At 44.2% G+C, this 20,057-nt stretch overlaps 1 protein-coding gene across 7 annotated transcripts; it reads left to right on the plus strand.

Annotated features, from left to right (window-relative positions):
• The first annotated feature begins 15 nt into the window (after positions 1-15).
• On the plus strand, positions 16-20,034 carry URB2 (URB2 ribosome biogenesis homolog). 7 transcript variants are annotated; one of them, XM_087773797.1, is made up of 11 exons: positions 16-112; positions 372-536; positions 1,759-1,935; positions 3,649-7,027; positions 9,031-9,191; positions 9,742-9,912; positions 10,415-10,525; positions 11,472-11,714; positions 12,764-12,854; positions 14,502-14,641; positions 19,283-20,034. In XM_087773797.1, the coding sequence occupies exons 2-11, from the start codon at positions 411-413 to the stop codon at positions 19,478-19,480; spliced, it is 4,797 nt and encodes a 1,598-aa protein (XP_087629923.1). In that variant the 5' UTR covers positions 16-112; positions 372-410; the 3' UTR covers positions 19,481-20,034. The 7 variants fall into 7 exon arrangements, 6 of the variants coding, with proteins under 6 accessions (XP_087629923.1, XP_087629927.1, XP_087629921.1 ...); XM_087773795.1 differs by lacking the exon at positions 16-112 and adding an exon at positions 121-160; XM_087773801.1 differs by lacking the exon at positions 9,742-9,912.
• The last annotated feature ends 23 nt before the right edge of the window (positions 20,035-20,057 follow it).

Raw genomic sequence — 20,057 nt, forward strand, 5'->3', positions numbered from 1 at the left:
GGGGCGGGGGCCGCTCCGTGCGCAGGCGCCCTGCGGCCGCCAATGGGCGCGAGCCCCCCCGCGCCGCCTCCCGCGATCGGCGATCGGCTGGCGCTGCCTGGCGGGGACAGAGGTCGGTGGGGAGGGCGGGCGGAGCGTGCGGCGTGGGCCCGGCGGGGCGGTGAGGGCCGGGCGGTACCGGCTGGGCCCGGCGAGGGGGGAAGGGACCGGTGGGGGAGAGGTGGGCGCCGGAGAGGCCTGGAGGAGCGGGGCCGTGCGGGGCCTGGTGCGGCCCGCTGAGGGGGAGGCGGGCGGGGGGGCGGTTGGGCCCTGAGCGGTGGGTGCGCGGCCGCCTTCCCGCCCTACCGCCTTCTCTTTGGCGTTTCTTTCAGTCGTCTCTCTTCGCCTTTGGAGGCCCGTGTGCTGGCCCCATGGCAGCGATCTACTCTGGGATTTACCTGAAGCTGAAAAGCGCCAAGACTTCTTGGGAAGACAAACTCAAACTAGCCCATTTTGCCTGGATTTCTCACCAGTGCGTTCTTCCAAATAAAGAGCAAGTAAGTACCTTTTAGTGGTAAACACCGAAAGACAAAAAATTCCCAATAATTCATTGCTGCTGAGGATGAATTGGTTCATAAAATCCATATCTAGTTGCTTAAACTTTTGACCCTAGGTATTAGTGCAAATATAGCTCCGATGGTGAATGGTGGGTGGCTCTTGATTTCTGTGTGGCTGTGTGAAATGTTTCCATAGCATCATCTTTCAAGTAGCTTCGGCAGAAGGATCTGCGTTAGGGCAGGAAGAAAGAGTCTTTCTTACAGAGAGGGTAGTGTGTGTGTGTTCTGTCTCCCAGATAGGAGAGAAACCATTGTCTTCAGAGCTGTCATTTGCATTGTTTATTGTATGCTATACAGGATGCTCTAAAGTTTGATGCTTCTGCCCATAGTTAAGAACAAGAACTTTAGGGTGGCAGAACTGACGGTAGCTACACGCATGTTTCCCGGTGCTCTAGATTTGTGCACGTGGAAAGAATGCAGTCTGGATTCACAGACATCTCCTTGGAAGATGCCTGGAACCCACCCTCTCCCCTCGAGTCTTTTGTTTTGACCCTGTTTTCTGAAGGTCCATTCGATGTTTCCCTGAGTGAGGGTTCTCTTGTGCTGCTGCTCCTCCAGCCTAGTAGTCTTGTGGAGTCTAGTGTTTGCACCATCTGACATCAATGTTTTGAATTCCTGTTATTTCAGTTACTTGGAATATTAAACCTAGCCATACCCCATCCTTTTATTTTGAAATCAATAATTTAAATTAATAGGTTTCAACCTTTTCTAGTTTGCACATGTCTAAATTCCTAGACCTGAATTTCTTGGTAGTAGATTTAAACACACCAAGAGGAGGATGTGAAAGGAATACCAATTGTCAGAAAGTGAAAACCATCTGATTCTTTAAGTTCTGATTTAAAAGACAACGTTTGCTAATCAATATCGACTGTCAGAATTATACCCTGATGAAAGGGCCTTAGGATGTTGACTCCTGAAAGCTGTCTTGGGAGGGTACAGGGGGAGCCCAGAGCCACTGTTGAATTTAGAATGAAAGCTCTTAGGAATTTAGATCTTAGTTAAAACCTACAAGGGTGGAATTCTCTGCTCATTCAGCGCCTGTTCTGCTTGGATACAGAGCAGTTCTCAAGGCACGAGTGCTGTAATTGTGAAGAGGTACTACTTATGTCTTGTTCTCACATGGGGGTTATGAAAGATTACTTCTTTTACCTTTTGTTAACAGGTATTACTCGATTGGGTAAGCCATGCGTTGGTTTCATACTACAATAAGAAACCTGAACTGGAGGATGAAGTTGTTGAGAAGCTCTGGGCTTATCTAGACAACATTATCCATAGTAGAAGACTACAGAATCTCTTAAAGAGTGGGAAGACAATCGGTCTCAGTTTTTCAATTGCACAGGTAACTAAAACCGTGGGTATTTTGTAACGTGCTGGATAGCAGTGTGTATCTTCTACAGTACGTGACTCTTCCTCACAGTGTAGGGTGTTACATGGAATACATAATAATTAATCTGATCGCTTTTAAAAATTTCTTCATTTGTGCTCTGCAATGCAATTTGTATTTGTGCAGCACTAAGGCTGAAAATGACAGAGCATTCTAATAGTAACCTCAAAGTTAATCTTCCTCTCTGTCTTTAACTTCTTCAAACTATCAGAGAGTGAACTGGTTTAAGTATTTCAGTAGGTAAGTAAAGGCTCAGTTCCATATGTTGCTATTCTATATTATTTATATTGCCATTTTGCCCAGGCGTCTTAGGGAGAGAGAGAGAGATTCCCTCACTGTGGGGCTCATCAGTGTGTTTGGCTTGAGTACTTGTGCAGCGTGATGTGCTGTTCAGCAGACCCTGCAGCTCCTTAGGATGACTCTGAACAGTGGTGGCACTTATTGATCTTAATCATATCGTTATTTTAGCCTCTGCTGAAAGTGAATGGGGGAGACTTCAGTTACAGGTTAGAACTGAACCAGAAAGTGTAACTTCTTGTTCAGCTTCCTGATCACAGAAATGGCACAATGAGTGGATGGCTGCAAAGACAGTCGAAATGGCTGGAAAAATGACCCTTTTAGTTGTGATCTGGTTGGAAGGAAGCAGGAGAAAACTGCCTTTACCTGCAGAAATTGATTTGTGAAGTACAGAAAACTGGTTGGATGAAATCTGTGCTTCAGAGATGTTACACAGAAAGTGTGCCAAATTTAAACGTGGTCTGGGCATGAAAACCTGTCTGGCTGAAGATTAGGTGAGAGGTACAGGCCAGAGCACCCCAAAGACCAAGGAGAGAGGTGGTAGAGGGTCCAGTAGAAAGAATTTAAGGATCTGTTTTAGTCCAGTGGGGCTTGAGCTGACGAGATGAACCGTCCACTACAAGGTGTAAGGAGACGGATGACATTTTTAACTCTGGAATAGAGGCAGATTTGTAAATTATTACTGAATTTGTTTGCTGACAAGATTATCTGGAGGTGAGAAAAGGGAACAAATAAAAAGGGGATCAAAGGAGAAAACCGTAGGGATATCAATGCAAAGTTTGAGAAAAGGAAGGGAAATGCGAGTTCAAGTAAGTGTTAATTCTTTAGAACTGTGTATCCCACAAGGAGTAGAGAGAACAGTCCTTCACATTCCAGATATCAGCACAGGAAACTAACTCTTTTTAAAATATGAAGATGATATTTAGTTGTGGATATTCTTACTGAATAAGCTTCCTGGACCAAAAGTGGGAAGTGTGTTGTGTGTGGTTTTTTGCTGTTTGTTTGGAACATAATTTTGGGGACCTTGCAAGAAGGGAGGGAATTTACCCCTACTCCTTTTCTGCAGGATCAACTGTTAGGATCAAGTATGGATAGTCTTACGCTGTTGCCGATAGCACACATACTGAAGGAGGGCTTCCTCACTCATCCTGCGGTGCAAACAAATGCAGGAACGCTGTTCTGGCCAGAGGAGCTTCTAGTTTGAGACCCTCAATATGAGAGGCCCAGCAGCAGCTGTTGGCAGGTCCCTGTTGCTTCCTTCTTGCAGCCAGAGCTCACAGAAGGTGTCATTGGTTCATTATGATGAGCTTTATCTTTGTGTGCAAAATTGACTGTGGGTTTTTGTTTTGTTCCCCCCCCCCCAATCTTCAGGTCATAAATGAAAGATTGTCAGAGGCCTGTTCTCAAAAGACACAGCAAAACATTGGCACAGTGCTGAGTTGTTCCAGTGGTATTCTTTCTACTCCGTCACTCTCCATCATTTACACAGCGAAGTGTGAGCTCTTGGTTGATCTTCTCAGCAAGCTGTCCAATCTGGCATGTCAGCAGCTGGCTTCTGACGACACTGTGGGCTCCCAGGTGTTCAATGTCCTCCAACTTACCTTTGCTCAATACCTCCTGATCCAGAGGCAGCAAACCAACCCAAATCGTGTGTTTGGGCAAGTGACAAGTCACTTGCTCCAGCCATGTCTGCTCCTGAGGCACTTGCTGACTGTGAGGAGCTGGACACAAGCAGATGACAACCACGTCCGTCACCACCTGAGCAGGGAAATCCGAAACCAAGTAGAAACTTTGCTGCAGGCTGGGTTATTCCAGCCTGAGCTTTTCTCATCCTACAAAGAGGATCTACTGCCAGAACAGGAACTCCAGGAGAAGAAGAAAGGAGCTTTGAAAAGTCTTTTGCTACCAGTCAACACAATGCAGACCAAGCTGGGCAGTGGCTTTTGTGAACCTGCCCTCCATGGAGCTGTTGTGGCTGGTTCGGTGTCCCTGCTATATAAGCTCTTTCTGGACTCGTACTGTAAGGCAGAAAACCACCTTGTGTGTTTCCACATGCTCAGCAGGCTTTTTGGCTGTCTCAGGCTCTCTGGCCTACAGCAGGGCGTGAAGGAGGATACGCTCTCGCCTGCGGACTGGAGCACAGAGCTGCTTGCTTTGGAACAGCTTCTGAACTTGGTGCTTAGCAGTGATATCTATAATGTTGCCAGTGACCGTATCCGACACAAGGAGATACAATTTGGGTTTTACTGCAAGCTAGCACAGATGTTGATGAGTCACTCCCAAGCTTCCATCCCTGCTTGGTTCAGGTGTCTCAAACTCTTGATGTCATTAAACCACCTTATAGTAGAGCCAGACTTGGATGACTTAGTGGCCTCAGCTTGGATTGATGCCAGGGTCTCTGAGCCACGTACGAAGAAGCCCCAGGAGACTCTCATCAACACCATGTTTCAGACTTACTCCAAGCTGCGACAGTTCCCACGGCTCTTTGAGGAGGTGCTGACAGTCATTTGCCGACCAGCTGCTGATGAACTGAGGCTCCCTGTCTTCTCTGCTGGCCTGACAGTAAAGCTTCGTGAGTGCCTCCTTGAACTGCCACCCAACCAGATTCTGGACATTTTGTGTCTCTTTGTGGAGAAATGCCAGACCCTTATCGTTCCTGCTGTTGAAGGGTCAGCTGATGTTGCCTTGAAGCTGCTGTCAGTGAGCTCGGTGCTGCACGCTTTTCTGTTCAACATGAGGAGCCTAGATGATGTCACTCCTTCACCTGTGGTCCTTCGAACTCAGAGTCTGCTGGCAAAGATGCAGAAGGGCATAATTCAGCCACTGATGGAGCTGCTGCAAGCTCCTAGAAGAGAGGAAGAGAAGTCAGACCTTTGGCTAAAAAAGGCCAGTGACTCTGCTCTCCTCCTTGTTTACACTTGGGTTGAGGTAGACACTTTGTTTGGTGTTAGCTGCAGTAAATACGTGTCTCCAGCAGCTGAAATTGCTGGTGCTGTTACTGCATCTGCTGCAAGGCACGGGGGCATTTCAGCTTTCCTCCCTGGTGTGGAGGAGCAGTGCTGGGAGAGAGTCATGGAACTTGCAAATAGTTTTGCCTCCACTAGTAAATATTGCTTAGAACTGCTCACACTTCAGAAAATGAAGATGATCTTAATGCAGACCACAGCTGACCTACAGGCCTTGCAGCATGCTGCAGCTTTCATCCTGGAGTCTGGGAGACTGAGCATGAGCAGGGGAGAATCTGAACCATGGGATGGAGATATCAGTGCGATAAGTGATCTCACCTACCCCACAGCCCACTGGTATCTTGTCATCTCCAACCTGACTATCCTGTTGCCGTATATTTCCCTGAAAGATGTAGAGTACATTGCAAATGTGCTTCTAGAGACGTTAGTATTGGCCAAAGCTCAGGAAGCTGGCGCAGACCCAGAGCCTTCCGTCAGCATTGGAAAGATATCCCTTGGTTTGATGCATAGCTCCTTTCTGCCAGAAATGAAGGTCCTGCGTTGTGCTTTTCTGACCAGTCTTATCCATCAGTTTGCTAGGGTGCTGCCCTTTGCTGCCAGGGATTCAGTAGATCTGCCACTTCAACAGCTGTCTGCAGGTAATATCCCTTGGCACGAAGAAATCCTGGCTCCTTGCAGACCTGTTGACCCGTTGGAAGTACCATCAGAAAACAAACTGCTGAAGAATGAGCTCAGCTTGTCTTGGAAAACACTGGAGAAAGTTGCCCAGTGTATAGTATTGTTAGCAAAAAACAGGTGCCCTGTCATCCTGAAAGAAAGTCAACTGGAAAGCTGCTTGGGTCTGCTAGAAATTGCTTCTCTTCTGAAACTAGACAGTCTTCTTCCCTCTGACTGCACCCGGTGTTTTCTGGTGCTGCTGTCCCTGCTAGCCAATACCAGGGCTAGTGTCTCTTGCAGCAAGCTGTTACTGCTGAAGTTTTTAAGTACCTCCTTCCACCTCCTGAGGTGCCTGCAAGCTGGCAGGAATGCCAGCTCTGTTTTTAAGGTGTTTCATGCCAGCGATGTTCTTGAAGCTGTCATGACCTCCCAGCTCACAGCTAGCAAATTCTTCACTGATGTTTTGACTGTTCCTGTTTGGGCACAGTATCTCCAGGAAGTCCAAGCCTTTTTGGAAAACTTTCTTCAGATGATTATTGAAAGAAGGCAAAGTGTGAGGCTCAACTTGGAAAAGTTCATGTCTTTCCTGGTGAGCTGCAAGCCAGATGTTGGTGCAGCCAAAAGCAAAGGCTGGAAAAACGGGAATCCTGCAGCTGGGCAGTTACTGCTCATGGCATTCACCACACTGTGTCATGTCGTCACACTCTACCTTCAGCAGCTGCCAGAAAAGAAGCTACAGTCTGCAGATGTCCTGTCTGCTCTGTTGGAGCCAGTAGTTCTGCAGGTGGTCAGAACTGTTGAACACGGTCTTCAGAGTAACACCCAAAACCAGCCTTTGCCTGTAGCATTCATACCATCTGTCACTACTCTTCTCAAAGCAGATCTGAGCCATCCTGTCAAGAAGGGCTGGCAGAAGGAGCCCAGTGGGTTTTTGGAGCAACCCCGTATTAAACTGTACCAAAAGTTTTACTCTCAGATACTGAGAGAGCTGCCCTGTGCAGGAGGTAATCTGCAGTTCCTTCAGTCTGCGTTGCAGTTCCTAACGGTCTTCTGCTCAGTGCCAGAGCTGTATCCTGGAAAAGAAAGTGCAATCACCGTTGTTTTTGCTATAAAAAAGCTTCTCACTGGTATGAAAACTCCCTTTCTCCACTTCCTTTGCTAATTTTGCAGCACAGAGGCGAGTTGAAAGCCATTTAGCAAAACACAGAGCTTTCTGAAAAGTCTGTATCTATTTACTTGTGTTAAAGCAGTAGGCTATCCTATAAATGCATAACAGGAAAATTTTCAAGGAGGCAATGTTGTGGTACCTGAACCACAGCTACCATCTGATTTGGTAATAATGATCTGGAAGATGAAAACATCTTAGTATGAGTTGAGGTTCTCAGTTACTCATCACTGTAGAGCATTTTGACAGTAACTGGAATGCGGTAATACTTCTGGATGTAGGGCTAAAGGTGCGGCATCCTTCTACTCACGTAGTTGGTACAGTAGGCACCACTGAAGCAGCTGATGTGCACCAGGCCAGATCTGATATGTCTTACCTGAGGATCTCGGAGGACCTTACAGTAAAATGCTTGTCTATTTTTGTATCTGATAGGCAAGGTTATAAAACAGTGGAAATGGCCTAACTGTTAAGGATGCTGAACACCTGTAATTGTGATAAAGTCTCTGGGAGATTGGCAGATCAATCCCTTTATCCCCATCAAATAAAGAGCCAGGGCCAGAAATAACATGAAAAACCTCTCTTGCCAGCTGTGTGACCTAATGGCTCCCTTATATTGTCTGATTCAGAAAGCGAAATCAACTAAACCCAGCATAGACATAACTGTTCTCTTCGACTTCTCTGAACAGTTGCAATTTGTTGAACTTACTACTAACATGCTCTAGTGCAGTGGTCTCCAAACATTTTTGATTGTGCACACCTATCAGTAAAAAAAAAAAACCAAATTGAACACGCAGCCTCAATATATGTTTATTTATAAATTATATGCATGTGCTACTCTACTAGTATACTATGTACATTACAAAGCATACACAAAAAGAGGTTTAAAAAGCATGAGATAAAGATTTAATAAACACTATTTTTACATTTTATTTATTAAATATATTATAATTCCTACACCCCAGTGGATTGTCTTGTGCACGCCCTGGGGTGTGTGCATCCCACTTTGGAGGCTACTGCTGAAGTGTACTACAGTCATGATCTTAATGTTTATATTGGCATTAGTTAGTTAAGAACTGAGAACAGCTGTCCATGGAAAATCTGATCTTGAATTTGTACAGTTGAGTTTGAGCTAGAACTTACACATAGATACAGGCTTAGTCTGTCTCTTCCCTGGCCTGCATTTTGATCCTTCAGCATTGTGGGGTTCACTAAGAGCACTGAGAGCAGGGATTTCACAGTAGAACTAGGGACCATGAGGACGTGTCAATTGATGTAATTTTTCTGCTGGCTTTTCTCTCTCTCATCCTGTGCTTCACTTTACTAGTCTAAGATTGGTAAAGTGCTTTAGCCTGGAGACATGATTAATCACTATAAAAAAGCTGCAAGAATTTCTGATGAATAAGTAAAATATTCAATAACATGAAATACCGATTCCTGCTGAAGATGACTTTTGGCATTGCCACAGATCCTGTGGATACTTGTGGAACTAAAAAAACCAGCCTTCAGAATCAATTAAGATATAAGCTAGTCCAGGACTGTCTACGTAGTAATAATTGAGTAAGTGGGGAGTGTGACTTATGATCAGCAAAGACTTAAACTTTGTCGGCTTAATGCTTTTGTGACTTGTGATGGCTCTCTGGCCAGCATTTGTAGTAAAGCCCTGTGGCTTATTTAGCCTGCTCCCTTGGCTTGTGCACATGCTTTGTTGTAGTATTTCCATACTACTGAAGGCTTTTTGTTGGTATGGTGACTGTTCTGTGAACCCTAGGGTAGGAAATACTTGAGAACAGCAATTCATTACAGTAGTGGGGAGGGAGGTGAAGGGAAAGCGTGGGGCCCTCTATGCATTTGAGCGTTAAAAAGGTACCCACAGAGCTGTTTTAAGATGTGATTCGCGCTGTTCTTACCCGTGTAAGTCCCTGTCTTGGGAATTGATTAAGGCGTGCTTGTGTCTTGAATACGCAGGTCCTGCCATCACAACCCAGGTGATCCAAAGTATGGAGATGGAGCTGACAGAGGTGCTTGTGCAGCTGCTGGGAAACTGTTCTGCTGAGGAATTTTATACCATAATGAGGCTGGTGCTGCAGGGACTTGAAATGAGGAATGTTTGGCGACAGAAAGCTAAAGTAAGGCATGAGCTTAATTTATTGTCAACTTCTTTCTTCAGTTTTCTATATCTTGAAAAAATTTTGTTGGCTGAATGACATCTGATAAATTTTTTTTCCTCTTCCTGTTTTATGTTCAGTGCTCAGGTCAAATTAATTTACACGGTTAAGGGCTTGGTGACTGTGCTATATTCTGAATATAAATTGAGAGAGGTGGAAAGACCATGGAAACCTACTGGAAAAACCTCCTGTCCAGTTTAAGGACTCAGCAGTCTTAATTCCATGTATTGTCAACAGAAATCACACAGGTGTGATGTTACAGGCCGTGCTGAGATTTTTTTCTACTTGCTGATCAGAGCTCTTGCACAACGGATACTAGCAGTCAGTGAATTTAACCACTGTTTGTCTGTGGCTCTTCTTAACAGGGTTAAAGGCACTTTTAGAAATGCTGGCATTTTTAAGTAAAACCAAAACTGCACCTGTGCTTTTGGTATTTGTCTCTATAAAGACTTTTACTCTGTAATAACCAGATACCACTCAGTAGCTTTTTAAATACTGTGCCTTTCTCCAGAGCAGCTTAAGCAGCAGTGGTGACATATGGAACACTTTCGGCAAAAAAGCCAGCTGTACCCTCCGTAGAAAGCTCAGTGACTTGAGAATGAAACTTGGATTAAACTTGGGGGTTTATCTGGCTCTCTCTTATTTGTCAGAAATAGACATGGCTATGCTGCATCAATTCTTGGTATGTCTTTTTGAAAGTGTATCTGAAATTCCTGTACTATGCATATAATTCCTGCCACCTGAGTATAGCTTGTAATATGTTTCTTTTATCAGTCTGTCATAACAGCCAGCAAGCATAAAACCCACTGCTGCCGAATGCAGCATTCTTAGCGTATAGTGTATTGATGTCCCTATATTCCCCCTGCTTCCCTCTGTTATCTAGTGGCAGTTGAGGGAGAAGGCTTTTCTTTCTTAAAAATCATGTACACCTTTTTGTACAGTAAGTTGATTCTAAAAAAAATGTAGCATGCAGTACATTTGGGCCAGTGCTGCTCAGCATATTGAATTTGGTTGAGCTGCTGCTCACTTCACAATTTCCAAAGAGATCTGTTGGTGGGAGGACTTCATGTGTCAAGGCTCTGGTAATGCTCAAAACTGCCACTGCCCTTGAAAGAGCTCTTCTGTACTTGAAAGGAGCCAGTGCATCTTGTACCCGTGACTGATCATCAATCTGCTTTCTGCAGGAAGTATTGTCGGCTGTTACGCTAACCAGATTGTTGCTCAGCTGCCCATTAAGTGGAGACAAAGAGAAAGCTTTCTGGTTTGCCAGCCCACAGATAATCACAGCTTTAGCTGTAAGTATCTCTTTATTGTAACTTCATTACCTATCCCTTTTATTTGCTGGAGTCTGTAGTGGTTACATCTAACATGCACAGAGGCATACAGGAACAAAAAGAGTTATGGATACTAGACAAATCCATACCAGATTCACCTGCACTTTTTTGTCTAGACTCTGTCTCTCCTCCTTCCTCAAGTAAATCTCCTCTTGTGAGTGCAGTGTGTACGTCATCCATTTCTTATTATCGGTAATTTTCTGGGACTGCACCGTGTAATCTGGAGCTTGGGAGAAACTTGTTAGGCTGCAGAGAAGAGAGTCTGAGTCTCCTGTCCTTCCTTCTGTACAAAGGAGAAGGCAACTATCAGCCACATGCCACAGTAGAAGCCAACAGCAGCAAAACAAAAAGAAAAAAAGTCTCATATTAAAAAAAAAAAAAGATATAAATTCACTGAATTATGAATGGGAAACTTAACTGGAAGTAACCAAACCCAGGTTTCCTGTCCTTCATTTGTACAGCATACAAACCTAGTGATGTAGGTTTTTTTTCTCTCATGGTGATGGTGTCTCTAGACCAGAATTTGTCAGAGGTTGGCCCTGCAATGGCTGGGAATCATGAGCGTGCAATTTCTGCCCTTTTTTGGTAGGTCTGCATGCTTGTAAAGAAGAGAACTGTATCAATGCGTTCATGCGAGGAGGTGCAAAGAGATGCTGGTTGTCAGGGGACTGGGGAGTAGTTACAGTTCCACACTTACAGCAGTGCTTGCTTGAAATACATCATAAGCATCCTCACCCAAGGTGCAGTTCCAGAAGGATGGCTAAAGTACAGGAGTCTCCCTGCCAGTTCAGCTTACACCAGTCTAGTTCCATTGACTTAAGTCAGAGCATTATGGTTCTCTGGTGTGCGAATGCTAGTGATAGATGGCTGATGCTCTCCTCCTTATCTGTTTCCTGTCTTCATGTAGATGCAAACCAAAGAGGCCTGTCAGGACCAGTCACTGATTTCCACCATAGTTGTACCTATCCTAGAGACTGTAGCAGCTCTGCTAAGGCAAGGAGAAGGGGTCATCCTGAATCCACACCATGTGGCATTGGCATTCAGCATTCTCCTAACAGTCCCTCTGGATCATCTGAAGACAGAAGAGTATCGTGGTGTCTTCCTGGGAGTCCATGAAGTGCTTTTCTCTATTGTGCAGTGTCATCCGAAGGTACATCTGTGAGGGGGTGGGAGGACAGGAAAAAGGTAGAAAGAGTCAGCACAGAGGCCAGTGATGAGAAATTTGTTTTTTAATAGTGGTTTTGAAATAATTTGTTCTGATAATACAAAAGTGCTTTGTACCGCCTGTCATTTTAAAGGCTAGGAATCTCAAAACACGTCATTTCAGTTGCTCTCCTGCTTTGTTTTATGCCTGCATTGTTGTTCTTTGGCAGCAGATTGCTTATCAACATCTGATGCTAGATTAGGATAAAACTTCCCCTTTTTTATGATTGATTTCTAGAAGCACAAATGGGTCAGGCTCTAGGACCTCATTCTCACTGGATATGAAGATTCTGCAGTCCTTTGAAAACAGGGCTTAGAGATGTTAGAAGTTGGTGACCTTCAAACATTGTACCATCCTGGTGTTCTTGTCAGCCTTCTGGCATGGGGAAGTGAAGATGTGCCAGGACTTGCACAGGGTTGGAGATACTCCTACGTGGAATATGTAGGCAGAGGTGGAAGAAAAAAGGAAAGGGGCCTCGTGCATTTGTATTAGGACTGAGAGTGTTAAAGTTAAAGATGGGGAAATGGCAAATTATAAAAGCAAGGCAGTACGTGTTGCTAAAATGCCCTTACAAAAACCCTGTGGTAGAAAGCTGCCTGTCCAGGCTGCTTTCACACAGTGATCTGTGGTGTTACTGGACCCTGCATTCTGTGAATCTGTCTGGCTACACAGGTTCTCTACCAGCAAGAACAAATTGCCTAGACATTAGGGTACTAAATCAAATGCTGCTTTGGAGAGATGGAGTAACTCTATGATGTTTACTTGTTATTTACATTTGAATATGGCCAGGACTGCAGTCCTGCTCCAGGATTCTCGTGTGCTAGATACTGTATGGATACAGAATGAAAAGATAGTCTCTGCTCCTGACGGCTGTATAAGCTGCATAGTTTCCTTCACAGGAATTGATTTCCCTCAGACTATGGGGTGATGTACCTCTATCCTGTCCACTCCCTTTACTATGTAATCTCAGATGGTTTTATTTCATGTCTTTGCAGGTTCTGTTGAAAGCAGCACCATCTTTTCTGAACAGTTTCCACCGTCTGGTTGTTTCCGTCATGCATGAAGGACGTCAGAAAGGAGACAGAGGTACCATATCTTTTCCACTTTTGCACTATATATGCACACTGTAATTTTGTGTATTCTAGAAGAGGAGATGCAGAACAGGGCAGTCGGACACCAGAAGCAAAGTCCTCAAAACCTAGCTGTGGCATTGAAACCATTAGCCCTATCTGTCCTTTATGTAAAATTGAGGATGAGCTTTGTGGCGTCGTGGGCTTATGAAGATAACGGGGGCTCCTGTGGAGCTGCATCCAGACAGCACTGCTTTAGGTGAATAAGGTATTCTTCACTGGCTGGCTGGCAAGTAGACAGGAACCAGTAAGGCTTGCTGTGCCCAATTCCTGCTCTTCCTATCAACTTCTGTGCCTGAAAGCATGGTGGCTGTGAACTCTGGTGATACATGCTAATATGCCTGAGTTATAGCCCCAAATAGATCCTACTAAATGGAGCTTCTTGAGACTGGAACTATGTTTACTACAGACGTGAATTGTCACCATTCTGTGCTAAGCATGAAGCCCGAACATTACACATGTCTGAAGCATCAGTTGGGATTAGATAATATATCTGTATGGTCAAGGATTTGGAATTAGTGTAGTTAAATATCTCAAAAGGAAGGGAAAAAAAAAGACTATTACTGGAAGTTGTTAAAGAATTTGCATTATCAAAGTAGCCAAGTCAAAGATGTTCACAGTGGTTAAGGTAGTCCTCCTGTGGTTTATGTTGGTGAGGACACAAATACCCTGCCATTAATAGTGGTGACTTTTTGAGACAAGTTGACTTCATGGCCTGCAACTGCTTGTATCCCAGCTTTCCACTGATGTCCTACAACCTATTCCATGTTCAGATTTATCTCAGCTGATATGCTGCCCACAACTGTGGGCAAATGTAAGTGCGTGTATGCATCATGGGGGAATATACTAACAAATGCTCAATGATAGAGGAAAAGGTATGTTAAACTGGTGCCAAACTTTGAGAATTTGCTAGCTTCTGTAATATGTTTACGTAAGGCAAGGGTCACAGGAAACTTACGGGTACATGGCATCCTAAAGTTTAAAAACTGGATTGTTTCATTTTCATAACAGATAACATGAAAGTAATTTCTAGATTTCCCTTCTCCCTTGTTAGTGTTAGTTCTCTTCATTCACTGCCTACTGAAAGGGTAAATTCTCAGGTGATCTCTACAGTCTCACTTTAATTATCTTCAGTGCTGTGGCTTCTGCTGTTGTATTCCACGTAATAAATCTCTTCAGAAGGCTTTCTTACTATGCTGTTTCTAAGAGATGTCTTCTGATTTTCTGTAGGTAGAGAACATAATTTTTCAGTCTCCTTGTTCTCGCCTCCACAGTGCTGGTTGGGACTGAATCAAGGAAGGGACCGTGGCTGCTGCTTTTAGGACTTCAGCATACATAACAAGTACTTTTTGCTTTGCAGTGCATGTGGAGTGGGAATCAGTGTGTTCTTATAAAATAACCATTGGAAGAGACGCATCTGGTGTGTTGTGGGGGTGTGTGGGGGGCCTCTCAGCTGTGGCTTGATAAGAAAAGAAGATAAAATGCGCAAGCTGGTGTTGGCTTCATGTAGTTCAAGAATCATATGGAAGATTGGGTATTCTTTGTTTTTTTCCTAGTGTTTTTAAGCCTTAAACGCCAGACTGCAACTCACTTTCTGTTTTAGGCAACACAGATGAGTTTGAAATTATACTGAAGTGTGCACACTTGGTGGAACGGATGTATACTCATATCGCTGCAGAAATGGAGGACTTCACTGTGTTTTCTGCTTTCATTGTGGCTCAGTATGTGACTGAATTGCAGAAGGTAACATGTTCTCATCCGCCTTGAAAGTGCCATGGTATTGTGCTGGCTTTGGAATTCCTGTTCCAAAGGCAGCTATGTTAAGTTTTGTAAAATCTGTGAAGTTATAAAAGTTGCTGTGCCTCATGGGGATATAGGTTTGATCGAGACTCTGTGTTACTTTGAGCAAGAGTTCCTGAGAATCTTTCTTACCCAGCTCCTGAAAACTTTCTAAAGGTGTGGGCTGTGGGTTTTTTTAAGGCAAAACAATGCAATGCCTATTTACAGAAATGCTTTGCTTTTCTGTCATGTTGCCTGTTGTTTTTTCTTCATGTGGTAGTTAGGTTCTTCTCCCAGCTAGTCTTAGTTGTCCAGGATTGATAGCAGTTAGGGCCCCATCTGGCAAAGTAATGGGAAAAACTCTCCTGGAAAATGTCTTTTAATCTGGTCTAAATGAGTAAGTGAATGGAGAAAATGTTACTAAGTCAGAGAATTGTTAGCTTTTCAGTAATTCTCCTTCCGTACCAAAGACATCATTCCCATCCTTGCTGAAAACAACTACTCCTACTATTACAAATGCCAGAGCCAGGGCAGTAGCTTCTCACATCCAGACCTAAGTTGAAATTGTCATTCTGTTCAGCCCAATGGATTTATATTTCACCAGGGTTTGAATGCTCCTTGTGTTGCAAGTACCTGCAAATTGATTATTTGTGGCTCTGGCCTGGGTATGGGCTGAAATACAATAAGGAATTTTAGTCTTTGATTTTAGGCTCTCTTACCACAAAAATATCCGAACTGGTGCTATGTTTCTGAAGGATTATGGTGTAACCAGTGTAACTAACCATGAAGGTGGTTGTGTAGCTTAAACTCAGCTGCCTTCTCTATTGCCCGGCTTTTTTCCAGGGTTTGGGAGCAAAACAACGGGGTATTTCAGTTTTTAGCCAAGTTATTTAGTGTTCCTGGTAAGTTGGTTATTGTTTACATAGTAAACATAGTAGTTTAGCAAATACTAGGGACAAATTACTGTTAAGACTACTTCTGCTCTATTTAACTATTTCTGAACTCTGAAATCTGTTCATAACTGAATGTAGAGCATGTACTCAGAAAGCCTGACTTGAATTGTCAAGTGACCTTTCCAAGTTAAAAGGACACTTACTCAGTATTAGCAGTGTACAAAGTCTCATGGGACTTCTAGGAAAGTTTTGTGCAATACTTATCACTGGGAAATGGAAAGTGATGGATGATAGGTGAAACCACAGATCAGTAATGTATGCATGGAACCTTTGGGTGTGGAAAGGGGAATCGGTGTAGTGAGCCACCAGACGCTGTGACAAAGGGGTGTTTTCTGTCTGACAGAATAGATAGATCACAAGTAGGTGATGATTTATTTGCTCATTAAACTGGTGAGAACTGATGGATATTGGAGGAAAGGGAGGCCTCAGCATGCCTGTCTTAAGAGGGCATGTACACATCTTCCATGTTGCTCTGCAGAGGGAGAGAAAAACTCCTTTAACGATTCATCTCTTCGGAGTCCATATCAGTGGCTTTCAGCCTGTGATCTGAAGACCCTGGGGGTCCGTCAAAGGTAGCTGAGAAAAACATGTTGGTAGATTTAAGTCTTTATATGGGCATCTGCACACTTACTGGAACTCTTTTAAGGGTCTGCAAACTAAAACTGATGAAAGCTACTGGCCTAAACAGTCACTTACTCCTAAAGTAGTAGTAAGTAGTAGTGCGGCACTGGTGAGGCCACACCTCGAGTACTGGGTTCAGTTTTGGGCCCCTCACTACAAGAAGGACATCGAGGCGCTGGAGCGTGTCCAGAGAAGGGCAACGAAGCTGGTGAAGGGTCTAGAGCACAAGTCTTATGAGGAGCGGCTGAGGGAGCTGGGGTTGTTTAGTCTGGAGAAGAGGAGGCTGAGGGGAGACCTTATTGCTCTCTACAACTACCTGAAAGGAGGCTGTAGCGAGGTGGGGGTCGGTCTCTTCTCCCAAGTAACAAGTGATAGGACGAGAGGAAACGGCCTCAAGCTGCGCCAGGGGAGGTTTAGGTTGGATATTAGGAAAAACTTCTTGACCGAAAGGGTGGTCAGGCACTGGGACAGGCTGCCCAGGGAAGTGGTTGAGTCTCCATCCCTGGAGGTATTTAAAAGACAGGTGGACGTGGTGCTTAGGGACATGGTTTAGTGGTGGACTTGGCAGTGCTAGGTTAATGGTTGGACTCGATGATCTTAAGGGTCTTTTCCAACCATAATGATTCTATGATTCTATGATTCTAGTTGTGTAACAGTTTCCTCAGTGCTTCCTCTTTATTCTAGGAAATAAAATATCTGTGTGAATTATTTTGTGTTAATCTAGAAAGATTCCTTGCTGGAGTGGGTGGCATCTATAGCCTCTTTCATACTGTTGACAGTGCTTTTCCCTTGTTGTCTATGAACTGTTGCTTAATTCGGCAATAGCGAGATACCTCTTCACACATTTAATGTCTCACATCAAGAGCTCTGTAATTCTTGACAAATTGGTTGTGCTAACTACATAGACCATAAAACACTTAGAAGCATAATTAACTGCCAGCCAGTAGTGGCAGCTGTTTAAATTGTTGGTTCTGCTTCCCATAGTGTTATTGGAGGGTATTTATAGGAAACTGCACTGCAAAGCAAGAATGGCCCAAATAAGGCATGGGTCCAGATTAATTTGTCATGTAAGGGATGCGGTTCCATTAACTGCAGCTCTGAGGTACCTGCTTATCCCAAGTGGGACATCTGGTCTGTCTTGTCAATAGCTGTGGGTTTTCCTGTCCTCGTTCTGTCGTCATTTCTCTGCCCTAGGAAGGGAGAGGCCAGCCCAGTGCATTCACTGGGAGTTGTGATCCTCAACTCTTCTGTTAATTCAGTGCATGGTGTAGGGAGAAACAACATCTGTTATAAACCAGCCAATAGATCAACTGACATAGAGGGGAAAAATGACAAACTTTTGGACGTGCAAGCTCATCAGGGTCACAGATCCAAATAAAGGCTTATGTGCTTTAATGCCTGCCCTATGTTTTTCCCAGCTATGTTAGCAGGTCTAATAAAATATATTAGCTGTTTTACATTTAGGGCAGAAAGAGAGCAGGAGCTTGTCACAATGATTAGGAGTGCACTTCATTAGTGGAAAGTTTATTAGTTGCCTCGGGAAGAGAGAAGTCTGAATTTTAATGACAGCTTTTTATGCAATTTTCATTAGGCCTGGAGTACAGAGGCTTAGGTCTGGAGGCATAAACCTAATTTTGGGATTCAGCAAAGATAAGACATGGTTCTGTGGCAAAAATAATGTGATTATGCCAGAGGCCAGCCCTGCCTCAGGCAGTGAAGTATTTTGCAAGTGATTGTGAGCACAGGACAAATTCCAGTTAGCCTGGAGGACCAGGGGACTCCAGAGTCAGCACTGATGTTCCTGGTTGCAGTGGCGGTTCTGCTGGTTGCGGGGTTGAGCAGGGGTTATAATGGCAGGAGCAGGGCATGGAGTTCTGAGTCATTCATTGTATTCTTTCAGCTTTCTGCATGACTTCGAGCAAGGTACACGATTCCTGATATTAAAACAGATCAAGGATGTGCACATCTCCTGAGCTTTTTGAAGGCTTCTTTTATCATAGAATCATAGAATCATAGAATAGTTTGGGTTGGAAGGGGCCTTTCAAGGCCATCTAGTCCAACACCCCCTGCAGTGAGAAGGGACATCTTCAACCAGATCAGGTTGCTCAGAGCCCCGTCCAGCCTGACCTTGAATGTTTCCAAGGATGGGGCATCTACCACCTCTCTGGGCAACCTGTGCCAGTGCTTCACCACCCTCATAGTGAAGAATTTCTTCCTTCTGTCTAGTCTACATCTACCTGCTTTTAGTTTAAAACCATTACCCCCTGTCCTATCGCAACAGGCCCTGCTAAAAAGTTTGTCCCCATCTTTCTTACAGTCTCCCTTTAAGTACTGAAAGGCCGCAATAAGGTCTCCCCGCAGCCTTCTCTTCTCCAGGCTGAACAACCCCAACTCTCTCGGCCTTTCTCCATAGCAGAGGTGCTCCAGCCTTCTGATCATTTGTGTGGCCCTTCTCCGGACCTGCTCCAGCAGGTCCATGTCTTTCCTGTGCTGAGGGCTCCAGAGCTGGATGCAGTACATTGAAGTCCTCAGACACAAATTGTTAGATAAATATCAAGTTGTTAAGTGTAAGTTAAAATTGATTGACTAGCCAATGTGAATGATAGAGTAGCCTAAAGGAAGTGCTTATTTGAAACTGAGACTTAGTAACATACAGCTAATATGAGACATACAGAATGTACTGAAATGCATAATCCAGGGCAAGTATTTTAGTTTTTTTTAATTACAGTTTTTCTGCTGAGGAGTTTTCATATGATTCCAAGACGGTCAGTGTCTTTGCCTCCGCAGCAATGTGTATAGTAGCACTCTTGGGCATTTTATTGCAAGGGACATGGTTGTTCTGCAAAACATGTTTGCAAAAATCAGGAAAATACTGCACAAGTCAAAATCTTGGATTTTATCTAATGGGCTGTTCCAGATGGTCTGATGCACTGCGTAACATGTTGTCAGCATTTGATGTATACTGACTGTGGAGAGGATGTTTTCTTGCCTTTTTGTCTTCAAGTTTAATGCAGTTTTGTTCTTCTTGTAGGTGACTTTGCACCCAGCTGTGAAGAAACATCTTACAGAAGGGATATATCACATCCTTGACCTTTGCATTGAACGGGACATCAAGTTCTTAAATGCGTCACTACCAGCAGGTGTAAGGGAGGTCTTTAAGGACCTGTATAATGATTACAACCACTACCACAAAGCAAAAAAACAGGGGGAGGAAAAGTATACTGCGTGATGAATCCTGCCTGGTGCTGCACAATCAGTTCTGAATTGATCTTGCAGTGCTCAGAAGATCCTCAGTTGCTGTTTGGTGATGACGAGTAAGATCAAATCTGAAGAGGGTCCTCTAAACATGGATTGCATCTGTCTCTATACAGCCAGTCTTCATAACGGGGAAAAGGGGAACGGGGAGGGAGGATGTGCTGTTAGGTCTGGTCCTGGTGTGTGCCACAAATGGCAGAACTGCTGCACCTGTGCTGGCCCCGGCGAACTCGCTGGGAGCCCCGGGGAGCTCGCTGCAGTCTGGCAGCAGATGTCAGGCTTCAGGCTTTGGCACATCATGGTGCTTTTCTGTGGAAGCAATAGTCTGGTGTAAAAGCCAGTGAGGGTTATAACTCCTGCTCTCGCTTACATGGTAAGCAGAATTAAAGCAGTTAAAGTGCTTATTTTTGTACCTTGTTATTTTACATTTTGTTATTGAAGAAATTTGTGAATGTTACACAGCTGTGTAACATTCTACTGTGCAAAACTGTGGAAATACAGTAAAAAATTTGAAAGTTTGTATCTCTTTCCATGATTGGTTTTGCTCTTGA

Source organism: Nipponia nippon, unplaced genomic scaffold (genome assembly GCF_047370975.1).
Source record: "Nipponia nippon isolate SJK-2023a ecotype South Korea unplaced genomic scaffold, ASM4737097v1 scaffold_4, whole genome shotgun sequence".
NCBI lineage: Eukaryota > Metazoa > Chordata > Aves > Pelecaniformes > Threskiornithidae > Nipponia > Nipponia nippon.